This window comes from Glycine max, chromosome 7 (assembly GCF_000004515.6).
Source record: "Glycine max cultivar Williams 82 chromosome 7, Glycine_max_v4.0, whole genome shotgun sequence".
Classification (NCBI taxonomy): Eukaryota; Viridiplantae; Streptophyta; class Magnoliopsida; order Fabales; family Fabaceae; genus Glycine; species Glycine max.
The window spans coordinates 884,838-904,081 of NC_038243.2; the positions used below are offsets into that span (position 1 = coordinate 884,838).

Below are 19,244 nucleotides of genomic sequence, written 5' to 3' on the forward strand. Positions count from 1 at the left end.
ACTTATATATTTATTGAAAAAATACTAATATTTTATATGAGGAATATTTATTTTAATATAAATTAAATGACTTATTAAATTCTTAAATTATCCTTTTAATGATATAAATATGATGTTTTGATACATATAAATATGATTTCACTATTATGTAAACAAATAATAAATAAAATTGTCATTGATTGATTGATTGTTAGAGCATGTTTGGAATAACTAAAATCTTGTGATATCATTTTAAAAGAAAAAACTATTTGCAGAATAATCTAAATGTTCGGGAACATAGTGTTTCTTAATCTGAAAATTTATAGCTTATGATTATTTTTAATAGTTTTTTTTTTCTTTTTCAGCTATTTTCATTCTCTTTTATTACGTAAAAGCTGTTTTTTTTTCTGAATCCAAACAGACCTTTTCAATAAACTTACCCAAATTAAAATTAATTCTGATAATCTATTATAACAATAGTTAATTATGCATATAATCAATTATTAAAATAACTTAATTTATGTATCTATCCTTAAAGTAAAGAAAAAATATTTTTTTCATATTTTTTTATTAAGATATGATAAGAAAAAAAAATGTAATGAGTAATGCATTAAAAAAGAAAGAGATTATAAATTTTAAAAAATATTTAAGAAAGACATAAAAGATAATAACTGTGATAAATATAACTCTTTAAAATTTAAGAAGTATTATAAATTTTATTTTCTTTCTTATTTTTCCTACATTATTTTAATTTAAATATTTTTTTCTACTCCCAGTTAAATTCCATCAGAACTAAACACAGTGTAAGGCTACCACGCGTAACACGACAACTCCTTGATTTTAATTGTTAGTCTCAGGTCAAAAGCATCTTCTTTTCCCCCTCTAATGACAGAAACAAAGAGGTAGACAACACTAATCACATCACGTGGGAACACAAAATATTAATATTTAACGCAGACAATGATGAGTAGTAGTTATGAAATAGCAGTAGAAGACCAACCAACTTAATGTAATATTATTCATAGATAATTTTGTCCGCACATGTTTTACGAGTTTAATTTCTAATTCATGTATAAAAAACTATTTATTGAAAAAGATTAATTTTTTAAATGAATCTTATAAAAAATTGATAAATTAATTATTGATTTAAAAAAAAAAAAACAGTAATAGAAGGTGATGATGATGGCCGCATTTTTTTATTCACATAACGACTCCAGTTAAATGTTCCTGTAATGACATACGTATCAAAGACGATATGCATCTATCAATGCAACGTGCTTACATTTAAAGTTGAGTTATAGATGTATCAAAGGAGCTACATGTTCAATTTCAGAAACATGGACATGTTCAAAGTAGATTTTTCATTCCAAGAAAAGCATGTGCTTTATCCTACCAATTTGCCCAGAAGAATTTTCAGGAGCAATGGAGTGGACAACTTGTATTGGAAACGCATCTTATTCTATCTTACTACTTGATTTTTCCATTGCACTTAGAAATGGTATAATTCTAAAAGGGACATGGGTAAAGTTTTTAAAATGTAAAGAAATCAAGAGAATTTATAATAATTCTTACACTTTATTTAAAAATGATTAATTTATTTCAAATAGCAAGAGTATTTATAATAATTCATACACCTTATTTAACATGTTAACAAATTAATAAGTAAAATATTTTTATTAAAAATTATGCAAACAAATTATGATTGCCTCAGAGCAACTGGTGCATGAAGCTTGTTTTTAAAAATACTAGTGCCGCACAAGTATTTTAAAATACTGAGACACTGCAAAAAGGAGGACAAACCATTCCAATTCAAGCTCCAAAAATGGCTTATTTTGGGAAAACAATAGGTATGCTTATGAAATTCTACACTGCGGTTCGTTTTTTTCTTTTATGAGCTTGTGCTAATGTGTGGTTCACTTATTTCAGTTATGCAACTACAATCTGCTTTTGCTATAATATGAAAATAATTTCTTGTTTTTCTGTATTATTTATGTCTCACAACACTCGTTCTCCTTTTATATGCAATAAAGAGATTCTGAAAGCAACTTTTTTCATGGAAATAATAAAATGATGTCTTTGCCTTTGATTACTGATTTTCATGGACAATTTCTTATTAACTTTTCCAAGTTTGAACTGTTGCATGTAGAAGTGTTGATCAAATCATTGACGATGGTTGCTATTTAATGGATCTATATGCAGATGATTTCTCATGGACTTGTCTGAAGGATTTTGAATTCACTTCTTTCTGTTCGCAAAGAACCACAATAGACACCATAAATCTACTTTTTGTGTGTTTCTTCTACACGTCTATGATTATCAGTATAATCAGAAGATGTTCTATAAGTTGTAGTTTCAGGACAAAATGGACTTTCCTTGTTGCCTCTATCTGCTGCGCTATTATTAGCATTGCTTTTTACAGTATTGGCTTGTGGATTCTCATAGTCAAAACTGATAACACCAAGCAACTGAGCTGGGTAGCTTGCGTTGTCAGAGGATTTGTTTGGACTTCTTTGGCAGTTTCTCTGCTTGTTCAGAGAGAAAAATGGATCAAAATTCTGAACTGTGCCTGGTGGACATGTTCCTGTGTACTGGTTTCATCTCTCATCATAGAGATTCTGTTGAGAAAGCATGCAATAGAAATTTTTGATATAGTACAATGGCTTACACACTTCCTTCTTCTGTTTTGTGCCTTCCAAAATCTATGTTACTATGTCTCTCAAAGTCTGCCAGAAAGCTTATCTGAACCACTGTTAGCTCAAGAAGTTGACACTAAACAAACAGAACTAGGCCATAGTACCTTTCTCAGCAAATTGACTTTCTCTTGGGTTAACTCCTTACTCCGTCTGGGTTACTCAAAGCCACTAGCTCTTGAAGACATCCCTTCCCTTCTTTCTGAAGATGAAGCAGAATTTGCGTACCAAAACTTTATGCATACATGGGAATCCCTTGTAAGGGAGAGTAGCAAGGACAATACCAAAAACTTGGTTCTCTGGTCTGTTGTTAGAACTCACTTAAAAGAGAACATACTCATAGCTTTTTATGCACTACTTAGAACCATAGCTGTGACTGTTTCGCCTTTAATACTTTATGCTTTTGTCAACTACTCAAATAGCAGGGATGCCAAGCAAACAAATCTCAAAGAAGGTCTTTCCATAGTTGGTTTTCTTATTCTCTCCAGAGTGGTTGATTCTGTGTCCCAGAGACATTGGTTTTTTGATTCCAGGAGATCAGGATTGAAGATAAGATCAGCTCTGATGGTGGCAGTGTATAAAAAACAGCTAAAGCTTTCTAGCTCGGCAAGGAGAAGGCACTCAACAGGTGAAATTGTGAATTACATTGCTGTTGACACATATCGTATGGGAGAATTTCCATGGTGGTTTCATATATCATGGACTTCTGCAGTACAACTTGTTCTCTCTGTTGGTGTCCTTTTTGGTGTTGTTGGTGTTGGTGCTCTTCCTGGTTTAGTCCCACTTGTTATATGTGGACTTATCAATGTACCATTTGCTAAGATCCTACAACATTGTATGGCACAGTTCATGATTTCACAGGATGAGCGTCTTAGATCAACTTCAGAAATTCTGAATAGCATGAAAATCATTAAGTTACAATCCTGGGAGGACAAATTCAAGAATTTGGTTGAGAACCTACGTGCTAAAGAGTTCATCTGGCTGTCTAAGTCACAGATGATGAAATCTTATGGAACATTTCTGTATTGGATGTCACCTACCATCGTTTCTGCTGTTGTTTTCCTCGGTTGTGCTCTTTTCAATAGTGCCCCGTTGAATGCTGGAACCATTTTCACAGTTTTTGCAACGTTGAGGAACTTGTCAGAACCTGTTCGAATGATTCCAGAGGCTCTATCCATGATGATCCAAGTTAAGGTATCCTTTGATCGTCTCAATACCGTTTTGCTTGATGAAGAGCTAGATAGTAGCAATGCTAACAGAAGAAATATAAACCAAAGTTCGGTTAATGCTGTGGAAATCCAAGCCGGAAATTTCATTTGGGATCACGAATCAGTATTTCCAACTTTAAGAGATGTGAATTTACAAATTGAACAAGGACAGAAAATCGCAGTTTGTGGGCCTGTTGGCGCTGGAAAATCATCTCTTTTATTTGCAGTACTTGGAGAGTTTCCAAAGATCTCAGGAACCGTGAGTTATTAACCAAACAAGTTTAGTTTTTTGTCATGTCAAATTCATGTTTATAATCCTTGTGTCTAACACTTTTTTGTCCCTGAAATTTTACAATAACTGAAAACAGGTTAATGTGTCTGGCACTGTAGCCTATGTTTCTCAAACTTCTTGGATACAAAGTGGGACAGTTCGAGATAATATACTCTTTGGAAAGCCAATGGACAAAACAAGATATGATGATGCCATTAAAGTTTGTGCTTTAGACAAGGATATTAATGATTTTAGCCATGGTGATCTGACTGAAATAGGTCAGCGAGGGATTAACATGAGTGGAGGACAAAAGCAAAGGATTCAACTAGCTCGTGCAGTCTACAATGACGCTGACATCTATCTCCTTGATGACCCTTTCAGTGCAGTTGATGCTCACACTGCTGCTATCCTCTTCAATGTAAGAAGCTATCACTTTTAGATTCTTAACTTAAATAAAACTGTTATCCTCACTTCAGTGAATCAAACCATTTGCATTTACATACGTACAGGACTGTGTAATGATGGCTCTAAGAGAGAAAACAGTCATTCTAGTCACTCATCAAGTGGAGTTTCTCTCACAAGTGGATACAATCCTGGTAAAGTATCTCACTTGGATGCTTATTACATTACATTCGTATATAATTAACATTAATTGTTATGGCTCAAATTCTAGGTAATGGAAGGTGGAAAAGTTACTCAAGCAGGTAATTATGTGAATCTCTTGACATCTGGGACAGCCTTTGAACAACTTGTGAGCGCTCATAAGGAAGCAATTTCAGAGTTGGAACAAAATAATGAAAACAAAACTCATACAGAAGAGTCTCAAGGTTTTTATCTCACTAAAAACCAAAGTGAGGGGGAGATTTCTTACAAGGGTCAACTTGGGGTACAGCTTACACAAGAAGAAGAAAAAGAGATTGGTGATGTTGGCTGGAAGACAATCTGGGATTATATTTCATTTTCCAGGTGTTCAATGATGCTGTGTTGGATCATATTGGGACAATTTGCTTTTGTTGTTTTACAGGCTGCGTCAACGTTTTGGCTTGTTCAAGCCATTGAAATTCCAAAATTAAGTAGTGTCACCTTGATTGGAGTTTACTCATTAATTTCATTTGGTGGTACTGTATTTGCATTTCTAAGGACTAGCATTGGTGCACACCTCGGATTAAAAGCTTCTACAGCCTTCTTCTCAAGTTTCACTACTTCTATCTTCAATGCTCCTATGCTGTTCTTTGATTCAACCCCTGTAGGAAGGATTTTAACCCGCGTAAGATTTTTCATTCCCACTGGAAAAGAAAATCTAAACAATTTCCTGTCATTACTATTTAGTATTCAATCATGCTCAAAATTTTGATAATTTTTTTCTCTCTCGCAGGCATCATCAGATTTAACTATTTTGGACTTTGATATACCCTTTTCCATCACTTTTGTAGCTTCTGTTCCAATTGAAATTTTGATGATAATTGGTATAATGGTTTACGTAACATGGCAAGTTCTCATTGTTGCTGTTCCAGCAATGGTTGCATCAAAATATGTTCAGGTTTACGCACTTCCTAGTTTTTCTTGGTTTTCTATTTTTTGTCCTTGCTTGGTTCATAAAGCTAACAAACTTTTAATCATCTTCCTTGAAAGGGATATTATCAAGCCTCAGCAAGGGAATTGATAAGGATTAATGGAACCACAAAAGCTCCTGTCATGAATTTTGCAGCTGAGACATCACTTGGATTGGTTACTGTAAGAGCATTTAATATGGCAGACAGATTTTTTAAAAATTACTTAAAACTTGTGGACACAGACGCAGCACTGTTCTTTTATTCTAATGCGGCCATGGAATGGTTAGTTTTAAGGATTGAAACTCTTCAAAATTTGACAGTCATCACTGCAGCTTTGCTGCTTGTTCTAGTTCCTCAGGGATACGTGTCCCCAGGTAATAATTACATGAAAGGTTAATTGCTAAGGTAAAGCTTTGTGCATGCTATTAACAAGCTAATTGTTCTTGGTAATTCTCTTGGTCTGTGCAGGCCTTGTGGGGCTGTCTCTCTCTTATACATTCACCTTGACAGGAACCCAAATATTTTTGACTCGATGGTATTGCAACTTATTAAACTATATTATCTCTGTTGAGAGAATCAAGCAATTCATTCAGCTTCCAGAAGAGCCTCCTGCCATTGTGGAGGACAACCGGCCTCCATCTTCATGGCCTTCCAAAGGCAGGATTGACCTTCAAGCCTTAGAGGCAAAGTTGCATCCTTGTATTTCCTTATTTTTTTTCTCTTTATTTTAGTACCGTCAATTGGATAGATCTATTCATTTCTGATAGCTTTTTTTTTTCTACATTAATTGATTTCAGATAAGATATCGTCCTAATGCTCCATTAGTGCTTAAGGGTATCACTTGTACGTTTAAGGAAGGAAGTAGAGTGGGAGTTGTAGGAAGGACTGGAAGTGGAAAAAGTACGCTCATAAGTGCTCTTTTTCGCTTAGTTGAGCCAGCAAGTGGTGATATTCTTATAGATGGGATTAACATATGCTCAATAGGGTTGAAGGATTTGAAAATAAAGCTAAGCATCATCCCTCAAGAACCAACTCTTTTCAAGGGAAGCATTAGAACCAACTTGGACCCTCTAGGCCTGTACTCAGATGATGATTTATGGAAGGTGAATGAGCTAGCTTTGCAGTTGGAAAATATGTTAATTTAAAGAGGAGTGCTGGCAACACACTCTCTAGCTTACTCTTTCTTACACACATTTCTTATAGGTTGAAATATATTGAAAACTACAAAATCATGAGAGACTCACTGAAATCTATGATTTCTAACAAATTTCAGTTCAAAAATGTGTGTTTACTAGCATTTTTCTAATTTAAATACCTTTATCTTCTACATGAGCTTTTCAATAACCACGGGTTTGACTATGGTTAATTTGTATATAGGCATTAGAAAAATGTCAGCTTAAGGAAACTATCAGCCGTCTACCAAATCTCTTGGACTCTTTGGGTGAGTAAACTACACATACTTGAAGCTACAATCCTGATATGAGTATCTTCTATCCAATTCTCTCAGCGGCCTTCGGCAATCATCTATTGTTGCATTACTCTTTTAAGGTTTAACATTAGGGGGAATTTAAAATCATGTTGAAACTTACATTTTGTACTTTTAAAGCACTCAATTTCCAAATTAGAATTTTGGAACAAATTAGTTATTGAAGTCTAATTCTGACTAATTACACAGTGAGTGATGAAGGTGGAAATTGGAGCTTGGGACAGCGCCAACTATTTTGTCTTGGAAGAGTACTACTTAAGAGGAACAGAATTCTAGTTCTGGATGAAGCTACCGCATCCATTGACTCTGCCACAGATGCCATTCTACAACAAATAATTAGACAAGAATTTGCCAAATGCACAGTTATAACAGTGGCTCACAGGGTTCCAACTGTAATAGATAGTGACATGGTCATGGTCCTCTCCTATGGTATGTTTTTCATTTTTCTCCTCCTTTTTAGATATAATACTTCTATTCTCTAATTCACTCTGTTACCTTTTTTTTTCTTGTTGCTAAAGGGAAACTTGTGGAATATGATGAGCCTTCAAAGCTAATGGACACCAACTCCTCGTTCTCTAAGCTGGTAGCTGAATATTGGTCCAGCTGCAGAAAGAATTCTCCACAAACGTTAGCAGGCAGCAACATTGAATAATAACACTATTGAAAAGGGAGATCACTAAAGGGAGAACAAATAAATTGAAGGAAAATAAAATAATTGCAATTATAGAAGGGTGTGGATGCTTTTATTTAGTTGGCCTTCTTACGCATAAATTAGTGTATTTGTAAGCCTAATTGGCCTTGAATTCCCATCTTTTTTTACCTAGATCTTCAGTTGTCTACCCATTTCTTTAATTAGTTGAGTTGTCAATTTTCTTTTACCTAAACCTTGAGTTGTTTAGCTTTTTCACTTGGCCTTGAGTTGGCTAGCTTTGTCTTCAATTGGCCCAGAGTTGCCAATTTGTCTTTACCAATATCTTGAGTTGTCTAGCTTTTTCGTTAGACCTGGAGCTGCTCATCTTTTCCTTCTTTTGCCTTGAGTTTCTAACTTTTCTTGAAGTGAATCGGAGTCAATAAAAGGAGTTAAAATAGTGACAGTTGACAGATTATGCCTGTTTTTTTCTCCATTCAGATTGTTATGCTCAAGTTGCTTCTTGGCAATAAAAAGGTGATTGGTGATTGGTGATGAATTATTATTATATTTATTGGGTTTAAATATATTTTTAATCCTTTAACGTTAAGTCATTTTCTTTTTAGTTTTTTAAATTTGAAGTTATTTTTTTTCTTCTTGAAATCCACAATATATTCTTTTTAGTCCTTCTGCATAGTATGAGTCAAATGAAACAAGAAATTTGTAATGACTTTTCACCTCCAAAAGTTGATTTTCTATTTTATATTTTAAAGTATATTTCTGGTGGTTAAAAAGTGTCATATAATCGTTCTAAAAATGTGTAGTACAAAACACTAGCATAGGCCTATGCCCTAACAAGGAATCTTCAATCAAACTTCAGCAATTTAACTCAACGAATCAGAAATCTGTCACATCCTATTTAAGAAATACACAATAATATAATTGATATCACCAATTTATTGTAAAATGTTCTGGGCATAGTGATTAATCGTTGATAGTTGTGTGGAACACCTGACCACATAAATGCTATACAATGAAAATAATCTCTAACACACAAATAATAGATTATCAGAATTTAAAATTACTCAAAACATTATCATTATTTACTCTAATATCGATAGTTTAAAGATGCAACCATCATTAATCCAAGGCACAATTAACAATAATATTCTGCTCAGTCCTATGTTTTGTAGGATGCAGGAAATATTTTCCTTTGCATTTGTCCCTAGTTACAGTTCATAGTTCGATGGTGCAACTTGATCCTAAAAGATTTGACCTATTGTGCCGTTGCATTTCAATTGGCAATATTGTATTGTTCATTGCTAGGTTTCTTGTAAAAAAAGTATTGGAAAAGAAGCAGGAGCTTGAAACTTCGGATTCAAAAGCGAAATCTTTTAGTGAATTCTTGTATAGATACTGCAAGATGGAAGGGGATCAAAGCTATACCAACTCCATGAAAGCTGTTTCTGGTTATTTGCAGAAGAGAATGACTTGCAAGTCTATACTCCAGAATGTGAAGATCTTCTGACTTCAAATATTATTCTTGTCCACATACAATGTATAATATCATTTTTCTGAATTCTGACAAACATCCTCTTTGTTTCTACTTTTATGTCCCAGTTGTGGGAAATTGAAGATTTTGAACGCAAGAATGGTTGTTACAGAGTTTGCCTCAACTATTGTGGTTATATAACCCAAAGGTTAGTTAATCATGCTTGGTTTCCTTATTTTTGTGAGTGGAGCTTAAGTATATCTTTTATGATATGACTAAATATGCAAGTTCCTACTTATTATGATTGAATGTAGGTTCATAGTAAATGCTAGTCAATCTAACATAATAATATCAAATACCTTGAATGATGTGAATATCAGGAAGGTAATTTGGTTGACAATTTATCTATTTAATTACAACATTTAATTTTCATACCTTTCTCTTTTCGAATATGGTGTGTGTATTTTTAAGACCTTCCCAAACTTGGATGCTTTTTCTGCATTCGTGTTTGTCTTAAACCCTCATACCACTAAGAAATGCACTGGTTCAAGCAGTATGGCACGAGAAACACAGGTAGATTACTTTATTTCTTATGATAATTTTCTTGTAGAAAGTTTGTTTTTTTTTCCTTTTGGAGGGATTACTACAATTGTTATTAATGATGATGGTGGTCTACAATTAACATGTATATTTCAATATCTGCTTGATATGGACCAGGAAATTTAAACTAATGATATGGATCACGGATAAGCCTTGTGGGCTGACAATCCTTGTAGCGTTGGCTAACAAGCCACAATTTAAAATATGACATGGCCAAGTATAATAGTTACTGTTGGAGAGCAGTCTCACATGGTGAAAAATTAGGGACAGAGACATAGAAGACAAAGAAGAAACACAACTATTGCAAAGAAGACAATCAGTGATAATTCAAATTTCAAAGAAACTTAAAAGATCAGTGGGGTTATAAGTTGATCACATAAATATACATTTTTATTTCTTGGGCTAAGAGTGTTCTTTTTACATCCTCATAGGTTTCAAGTATTAAAAAATAACAAATGATGAATACTATTTTGCAACATTATGTCATAACTGACCCGCTATTCTACAGATAACCAGTTCACTTCTAATTAATTTTCTAGGTGTGGTTGAGGAGGTTCAATCAGCTTGGATAGAGATTAGGAATTTGGTCGAGGCAAAGTTTTTTTCTCATTCTGGTAAACAAAAATTTGCTTTACACTTTGAAATATTATTTTTAAATTGTATTCTCATTTCAGCCTTAGAGTTGGATCCTCAATTATGTGCAGAAAATTCTTCCAATATCTGATTGGAAGTTGTTCCTACCTTGCATTTTCTTTGAATTGTGTTGATAAGGACAGACTGCATTTTCACTTTAATTCATACTGCTTTTGCAGTTCAGCGGCTTTATTTGCAGTTGTCTTTCATTGATTTCTATAGTGGGAGGAAGGTGAAATTGACCTTTGATATAACATGCTTAAAATGGTAAAGTTTTGCATCTTTTTTTTTTTTTTTTTCAATTTCAATGCTCATTGATCCGATTTTAATATTATTTCTGCATTTTATTTTTTTTGCCATAATAAAATGTCTTTGCCTTCATCGCTTGTAGAAGGAATAAGAACTGCAGCAGAGAGTGTGAGAGTTGGGTATTCAAGAATTATTAGTCTTCCTAGATGTATTTCCCAGGCAGTTCAGGCTTGCAATAAAATCAGATGATTGGCAATTTTTGCTTTCATTGTTCCCAATTTTTGGTTGATTGTTAAATTAGTTTCATCTTGTATGTATATCTTTACTTCATGGTTTTGCTACAAACGGGTGACAATTCTCATGCAGCATGCGGAATATTCCTGCTATTATCCAGTGGATAATGCTGAGTGAGCTTGGGACACTTCACCCTTATGTTTTGGTTGAAATCAGTTTAAGGTCTGTAAATTTTCGATTAAAAAGAAATTATTGTTTTTAGTTATATTTTTGCTTATTTTCTTTACATACTAAAATGAATGATTATGAAAATAAAAAGATCCAAGATCAAAAACCGGAATCGATTACAAACGATGAAAAGGGACATTAAGGAACAATGTTTTACCAAGTATAAGGATTCTTTTCTCTTCCTTTTTTTGTACTGAAATACAGCCTTTCTGGGATATTTTAATTTTCACATATGATTACAATATTTTGGTTTATTCTTTAATTGGTCATGTTTAGTCCAACTTTTCGATGACACCATCAAATACAATGTAAATTTAAGTGGGTTGAGCTAATGTTTGAGTAATGTAGTTTTATTTCTATAATTTTTTAATAATGGTTTGAATAATACTGAGGTGATATCGATTAGTTAGTTGAAAGCGAATGAAAAAGAGTTTAGAGATTCTAAAAATAATTAAAGATAAAAAAAATAATTAAGGAATAAACTGAAATTTAAATATTTTAGGGACTAAAATATTAAAAAAAAAACTGATAATTTTACACGCAACACAACATGTGATTACAATTCCAAGCTTTACTCTTTCTCATATATATGTTAGTCTATGTCTTAATTTCATTTGAATACAACATATAGCTGAATTTTTGGCCCTCAGGTGGGTGATGGAGTTAGCCATCCATCTTTCTTTTACAAATGTCCCCTATGAGTTGGACTGTCAAAGGCTAGTGAAAGCATGGAGCTGAGATATGTAAGCTCAGATAATATGAGTTGTTTTGCTAGTTTGGTTCTGGAGTGTAAAGACTTGGTGGTGGTGGGGTTTTCTCACCCACAGTCGCTATCTTTTATTCCTAGGACTGTGAACAGAATAGCTGATAGCTTAGATTGTTTCCCAAGTTGAGGATAGAGTTTGGATCGAGGAAGTTTCTCCTCATATTCTATCTTTTGTAAATGATAACTTGAGGCCTCAGGCCGTTTTATGTTAATGGAAATCATTTACTTCAAAAAAAAATAAACATATTTCCAACAAAGAAAATAATTATCATTTACTGTCATCTAGATTTTTTTTTGGTACACATTTATTCATCTGGATGATTCGGAATATAAGGTTCATTTGTTAGCGCTCGCGATTGTAGCATGAATGCAATGAGAACAATAGATCATAAAAATAATATGATTGAAAAGTTATATATGTAAAAAAAAAAAAAATGGGAAAAGGAATTGAATCAAATTATTTAAAGTTGTCACGAAATTGACACCCCTTCCTTAATGAACATTTGTAATGATATGATGGGGTACCCTTTTTATCAATACCTTTATTGCAAAGATTACGGGCATAATACAAGTGTTTACGCGCGTTATGATGACAACAATATGAGGTGAATCAGCACTACAGGGTGCCAGTTTCTGATTTGAAAAGTACATTGCATTCACTAAATTTAATCTTCAAGAAAATTTTAACTTTATTCCATGAATGGACAAACAAATCTAATCTTTCTAGCAACGAAAAATATCTAAGCTCTAGCTTTTTTTATAAAAAAAAAAAGGACTATCTAAGGCTCTAAGCTCTTTCTAGGCCTGAGTTATACTCTTATAAGGCCACCTATACGGTTAAATCAAGGGTGAGATTACACAAGTTGCTCTCCTAAACCCTCATCTGATTCTGACAATAATTAATTAAAACTGTGTTTACCACAAAATCAAAATTATTAAGTGGCATGATTATAACAATACTTGCTTTACTTTGCTTGTATTGAAAATGGCTTTCGTAGTTGCCAATAAGTTGAAAGAAGTTCAATTATAGAAGCAGTGTTTAGTTAAATAGTTTAATGAAGTGCAAACTCTAATTATATGAAAACTTGTGTCATAAATTATATTTTGTCATAAAGTTTATTAGAAGTTCTTCCAAATACTCATTGTGGATATCTAAACTGCACGCAGCATGCTGCATGTATTTCACACAACACAACTGCTCTAAAGTTTTCAACGAGGCAAAAGATAGAACACATTACTTCTACGGAAGGAGTACGTTCCAGCAATAAGGAGAATGATTTTTGTACATTTTTTTTACCTTTAAACCTATTTTTGGCCCTATATCATCCTGTCCAGTGCCTGAGATTTGCCTAAAAAGATGATAGATTTTTTGTGCGGGAATTTGACCAATCTTTGCAAGAATTGAGTTGTCAAATTTAGTTATATATGCAGAAAGAATTAATAGAGAAAAATATAAAGTTATGATCATATAAAACATATAAGTGCATAGTTTGTCATAAAAGAAGAGCATCTAGCAAAAAGACTTGGACACATAACATGATCATATCCTGAGAAATAATGCAATATGTGTTGCTAGTGTTTATAGGTTTGGTTGATAATCTATGTTATGGTTACAGTGTTTTCTTGCTTTCATGCTTTATTATCTTTTTCTTAAGTGAGATCCAACTTGTGTGCATTCCCTAATTAATGGTAGCTAGTATAAAGCAAACTAAAGGTGGTTTTAGTGCGCATGATCGATACACGACTCAAACAAGGCATTATGCACGGAAGCATGTAGCTTTTTTCCTGATTCAATAGCGTGTGCTTTGAAGAATAGACTAAACAAATCCAGCAATTTCTGAGAAAGCGATCGAAGAAGATGCCAAATTAATAATGACAATGGAGAACATATGGTGCATGAAAAAAGTGACCGAGATTGGATTTTTCTAGTTAAGCATTGACCCAAATCATGAATAGTATGTTGTCTGATCTTTGGTTCTCTAATTGCCCAATTGGTGGTTTTGTACGTAGCATGTATATCTATTTTTAATTTATCTTTAATACGATCTACAACTGCAGTTCAAAATTACTACTTTAACGTGGAAACTAAATTATGAATAAGATGCATTAAATAAGTAGGATGCATTCAAAATGTGTAATTTTTAATAAATTTCAGTTAATAATCAAAAATTTATTTAAAAGAATAAATTATATATACTTTTTTAAATTTTAAAAAAATTACGCATTCATCCTACTTATTTAATGCATCTTAAATATATGTAATTTTTAATAAATTTTAATCACTAATAAAAAATATATTTAAAAGAATAAATTATACGTGTCTCCCATGAGAAATTCCATATGCATCTCCTTCTTTTGTAAAACATACACATATCTCTTCTAAGATTTAAAAAAATTATATATGTCTCTTTTATTTACAAAATCTACACAAATCACATAAATATTTTCTAAACATTTGACAATAAAAGGTCATGTGCATTAACAATTTTGTTTAAAAAATATTAAAATATGTTTTTCGTCTCCATAAATATGAAAATGTATGGAATCTGTAAAAAAATATATATCTATTTTTCGTTCTCGCAAAATTTAAATCAGTTACTTTTTTGTCTGGAACTAGATTTGAATTACTCAAATTAACCTGTGAGTATACTGTTATAGAAAGTATTAAGATTTTTAACTTTTTTGCATCGGTTATAGGTATAATAGATTTAAATTTTGGAAGGATAAAAAATAAACAAAAAAATTTATAGTGACGAATTTTGAAAATTTTTATATTTATGAATACGAAAAACATATTTTAATCTTTTTAATCAAAATTATCGAGACAAAAGACTTACTAGTGTCAAATGCTTAAATAACATTTAGGAAATTTGTGTAAGTTTTAAAAATAAAAGGAAGACGTATGCAATTTTCTTAAACCTCAAAGGAGACATATAATTTTCTCAAACTTTATAGGAGATATGTGTAGATTTTACAAAAGAAGAAAAAATATATGTAATTTTCTTAAATTTCTTGGAGACATGTATAATTTACTCTATTTAAAATTATATTAAAAAATAAAAAGACATTTGTTTCACAATTTAATTTTACATTTTCCGAAACATATTCCCAAAAATATTATTCCCATACATAAGTTTGGTTAGTATTTAGTAATTTTGAAAAATATTTAAAATTTATATTTAATTAAAAAAGAGAGAGAGAAAGAAAAAGGTTGAAGAGGGTAGGGGGAATAGATAGTCGTTATTGTCCATGGGAATACAAACTCCTCACAAATTCGGGAAATATATTTTCATAACCTTCAAAGATAAAAATATTCATTCTCGCTCTCATATTCCTAGAAATAAAAGAAGATAGCATGAAACAAATATCGCCTTAGTTTCGGATGTATTTAAGAAAATGTATTGATGAAAGTATTACTATCATTTTTCAATAATAAATACAGTATATAGTTTTGCAGTGTATATTGTATTTTACTATACATTAACAATAACCATTGGGTATATATATATGAATTATAGTGGATTTGGTTAACGTTGAAAAGGCTTGATTTCAATTTAGAATTCTAAAATAATGTTTAAGACTATTGAAAATTCGTATTTTTATGTTTTTAGCAAGTTTTTGTGAGTTAAAATCATATTAAACTTGATTAAATCAAGCTAATTAAAAAACAGTGAGTTAATTTGGGTTCAAAAGGTCTAGGCACACTTCGCGATTCGTACATAATTTCCTACCTAAAAATCTATTTGTAGAATTCTCACTAACAACCATTTGATTATCGCATGGTATCTTAGTCCTTTGAATAAAGTAGTCAAAATTTTGATGGTTACACTTTAACATGAACCAATAACGTGTTTCATCCATGCTTCACATTAAAGTTCAAATTGACAAAATAACTGTCGGGTAAAAATATCTTGTCAAAAGGCAGAAGTCTAATTCTTAACTTTTCAGCTAATAATTCAAGCTTTTATTAAGAGAAAAAGGTTGTTTGACAACAGGCATGCACCACAAATTACTTTAGCCTTTCGTACTTTTATTCAACATAATATATTTAATTATCGTGAAGGACCAAAGCACGGTCTCATACATTGCCTGAGAATGAAACAGCACTTAAAATAATTCAGAAGTTGACAAGACACAATAATGGCCCTTATTTTTTATTTTGAGGGCTACAAAAGACTATAACAGCTTTAGTAAAAAATTAGCATTTGACAAATCATTAATTACGTGATCCGAGATTATAATCTAGACCAATTTTCACATGACACATAATTAAGTATTATTATATTTTACGTAACTTATATACTTGAACATGTGTTATAAAGAGATTAATCTGGAGTATAGATATGTGGTGGCACATAACTATCTAATAATTTCTTCCTTGCAATTGTAGCTGACTAGTTATTGAGGAACTGATAGGGCTTTAGGCAAAGGTTGACGAGTGTCAATTGCAATTGGCCCCATCTTGCAATCAACTGAGACTTTCTGAGTAGAATTATTAATGTTGTTTCCTTCCCCAATTTCTTTGTTGATAACATGGAGCAGAACATGTTCAAGCTCTTTCCCATCTCTCCAACCATGTACTTCTGCCTTTATCTTATTAGAATTTTTAGAAACTAAATCACACAATGGAAAGTCCTTTCTAGGCATCACATAGTCACCATCTTTGAGCCTCAAACTTGGGCAAAAATCTCCATTTCCATCTCCAAGATAGATTAGTTTCTTCTTTCCTGCTGCAGCGAGGGAGTTTTGGATCCTTTCTATCACCAATCCCTGTATGTCATGAGAGAACTTATGAGGAAAAATTAAAACTGCAAACATATAAACTGTTTCTAGTGCAATTAATCTTGATAAATTAGCAAACAAATAATATTTATGAATTTTTTTTCCAGGAATTATCTTTTTTTTTATTGAAATTTTTTAAGACATAATTTGACAAATATTGCCAGGTTACCCTGGATGGTGACATACAAATGACAAAACCCAGAAAAGTGGAGGATGTGAGGTCAATAATCACAAAGTGCTAAAATTTTGTTAATTTAATATGATCAAATTCAAAAGTGAAATTGACCAAATCATCCTCCAATAACTGGCTTGTGTTACTATCCATTAACGAAATGTTGAGGAAGTAAAATACTAGACCTGGGGTTCAAAGGCATAATAAAAGCTTAAGTGGTTAACTATATATTACTAGAATAAATATGAGAATTAATTGCTTGGCCATAAGTAAATAGATCTTGGGAATCAATGCAATTATTGCCTTGCACATGTTTGGTGGGCAAAGATTGCATCCATGAGAAGATTTAAGATAATCATGGTATGGACAAATATTGAGCCTCCCTTCATTAACATGGATGGGGTTGGCAATGACATCTGAGAAACAGTTCCACACTCCATGATGCTTCAGAATTGTCTCAATAAAGAAAATATTTGCGTCACTCACAATCTTCAGGTCACACCTGAATACATTTCCATAGGCATTAGTTAGTATCCTCATCCAACCAACAAAAGCAAAATGACCACACACGTTTCATTAGCTACTTGATCATAAGGGTGTGTTCATTAGGAGAAAAAAACAGAAGAAACTTAAGGGCTACTCGATTACTCTGAAAAAATATTTTTTTGCTGTTTCTTTTAATTACAAGGCTGTTAACTTTATTGTTAATTTGTTTTTTATTTTCAAATATTCGTACACTGAACAGTAAAAAAATTGTTTTCTCTAGATTTGTAATTAGAAGTGAAAACAGAAAACCAAAATAAAAGTAAATAGGAAGGTGGTGAATGAAAATTCACAGAAAATATTCTCTCTTTTTTCTCTTAGTAGGTGGTACATTTTACATGTAATAAAGAAGAGTGAAAGAGAAAAACAGAATTACCCAAGAGAATAAGCTGCCTCAATAGCAGGGACAATGCGAGGATGCATTGGTGTCCTACTCAGAATTTGTACAATGTCTTGAATGGTTTTCCCTTGTGAATGAAGTTCATTCATCATCTTATCCTGCAATGTTATAGGAAAAACAAAATTAACAAAAATATATTATAACCCAAACATGAAAGAAATAAGCTTCAAAAATATAGTGTGTAAAGCAAGAAAATAAATGTAAACCATTAGAGGGTTCCAATGCGTGCTAGGAAGAAGCTGATAGAACTTTTCAGTTAAACCGGTCTCATCAAGCACCCAATTATCACTATCACACTCAATGATTGTTGAGTCAAAGTCAAAAATCACTACAATCCCAGCCATTTTTTGAATGCACCAAAAACAAATGTTATGATAAATTAACTGTGAGATCATGCACTAATTGAGAGGGTATTTATAGGAAAAGAAGGTGAGAGCTTGCACGTAAGCATGATATTAGGAGCATTTAGATTACAAGGATATTATTTTAGTGAGTGTTAGGAAAAGCCACTTTCTCTCCACTTTTAAACATTTTCTTTTATTGGGACAAGTAATTTAGAGGAAAGGATAGCCGTGAATGCCTCCTCATGCAACATGAGACAGATATTCTATCACGAATTAACATGATGAATAGCCTTGTACTAGAAGGAGGGAGAACTAGGGCAGAAATATGAAATCAATGGTACGGAAAAATTGTTGCATAGACTTAATGTATATAAGTTGTGCTTATTAAATTAAAAACTTTTTTTAAGGTAAAGACACAAGTTATCCTTTTAGATAGGTTTAATTGAACAGTTTTCCATTTTACTTTTACTTTGATGATATTGTAATTCTGTCACAAGTTTTATTTTGAGTATTTTGTCTCCTTATTTTTAAAAATTTTAGGAATTTTGTTCATTTGTTAGTTAAAGTATTGGAGGTTAGCTTGTTTTGGTTTATATAATTTGCATAATTGATAATTTTTTATAATCAAAATAAAATATTTAATAAATATATTTATCATATTAAGTATTAACTGTTAATATGTTGTCATATAATAAATATAAATATAAAACCCAGACCCCTATGTTGAGAGGCACTCTTTACCACTTAACCAACACATTCACTCTTGACAATATAAGTGACATTCGTATATTGCATATATAGACCGTTTTTTAGTTCAACTATTGATTCATTGATTTAATTGATCACCTATTAATCCAATATCTAGAGCATATAAATAAATCGTATGGTTTTTAAAACACTGGTTTGAGAGAATGGAGTTGGAGGTTCCAAATTCATTTTGATCAGCTAAAATCACATGGTGTGTCGCATGTGTTCTTTCATTCATT

General features: G+C 32.1%; 2 protein-coding genes across 3 annotated transcripts; one reads left to right on the forward strand and one right to left on the reverse strand.

Annotated features, from left to right (window-relative positions):
* The first annotated feature begins 1,685 nt into the window (after window positions 1–1,685).
* LOC100790301 (ABC transporter C family member 8) lies at window positions 1,686–8,288 on the forward strand. Of its 2 annotated transcripts, XM_006582962.4 has the most exons (12): window positions 1,686–1,826; window positions 2,179–4,136; window positions 4,246–4,566; window positions 4,658–4,744; window positions 4,822–5,415; window positions 5,524–5,688; window positions 5,781–6,075; window positions 6,170–6,384; window positions 6,499–6,804; window positions 7,079–7,142; window positions 7,377–7,616; window positions 7,706–8,288. In XM_006582962.4, the coding sequence occupies exons 1-12, from the start codon at window positions 1,802–1,804 to the stop codon at window positions 7,837–7,839; spliced, it is 4,404 nt and encodes a 1,467-aa protein (XP_006583025.1). In that variant the 5' UTR covers window positions 1,686–1,801; the 3' UTR covers window positions 7,840–8,288. The 2 variants fall into 2 exon arrangements, with proteins under 2 accessions (XP_006583025.1, XP_014633116.1); XM_014777630.3 differs by lacking the exons at window positions 7,079–7,142; window positions 7,377–7,616; window positions 7,706–8,288 and having other exon boundaries at window positions 6,170–6,400; window positions 6,499–6,660.
* Window positions 8,289–16,016: 7,728 nt separating this feature from the next.
* LOC100306469 (inorganic pyrophosphatase 1-like protein) lies at window positions 16,017–18,288 on the reverse strand. Its single transcript, NM_001248572.2, has 4 exons — window positions 18,121–18,288; window positions 17,891–18,012; window positions 17,275–17,473; window positions 16,017–16,787 (listed from the first exon to the last, which is right to left on the reverse strand). Exons 1-4 carry the CDS (start codon window positions 18,256–18,258, stop codon window positions 16,416–16,418), a joined length of 831 nt encoding a protein of 276 aa, NP_001235501.2. The 5' UTR covers window positions 18,259–18,288; the 3' UTR covers window positions 16,017–16,415.
* Between the last annotated feature and the right edge of the window lie 956 nt (window positions 18,289–19,244).

What these genes read in the sequence shown, in the direction of transcription:
- LOC100306469 (NM_001248572.2), bottom strand. Translation starts at nt 18,258, where the DNA reads ATGGCTGGGATTGTAGTGATTTTTGACTTTGACTCAACAATCATTGAG. An exon ending in CGCATTGGAACCCTCTAATG is followed by an intron (nt 18,013 to 18,120) that starts GTTTACATTTAT and finishes ATAACATTGCAG; the next exon opens with GATAAGATGATGAATGAACT. An exon ending in GCCCACCAAACATGTGCAAG is followed by an intron (nt 16,788 to 17,274) that starts GCAATAATTGCA and finishes CATGACATACAG; the next exon opens with GGATTGGTGATAGAAAGGAT.
- LOC100790301 (XM_006582962.4), top strand. Translation starts at nt 1,802, where the DNA reads ATGGCTTATTTTGGGAAAACAATAG. An exon ending in TCAGGGATACGTGTCCCCAG is followed by an intron (nt 6,076 to 6,169) that starts GTAATAATTACA and finishes TGGTCTGTGCAG; the next exon opens with GCCTTGTGGGGCTGTCTCTC. An exon ending in GGTCATGGTCCTCTCCTATG is followed by an intron (nt 7,617 to 7,705) that starts GTATGTTTTTCA and finishes TTGTTGCTAAAG; the next exon opens with GGAAACTTGTGGAATATGAT.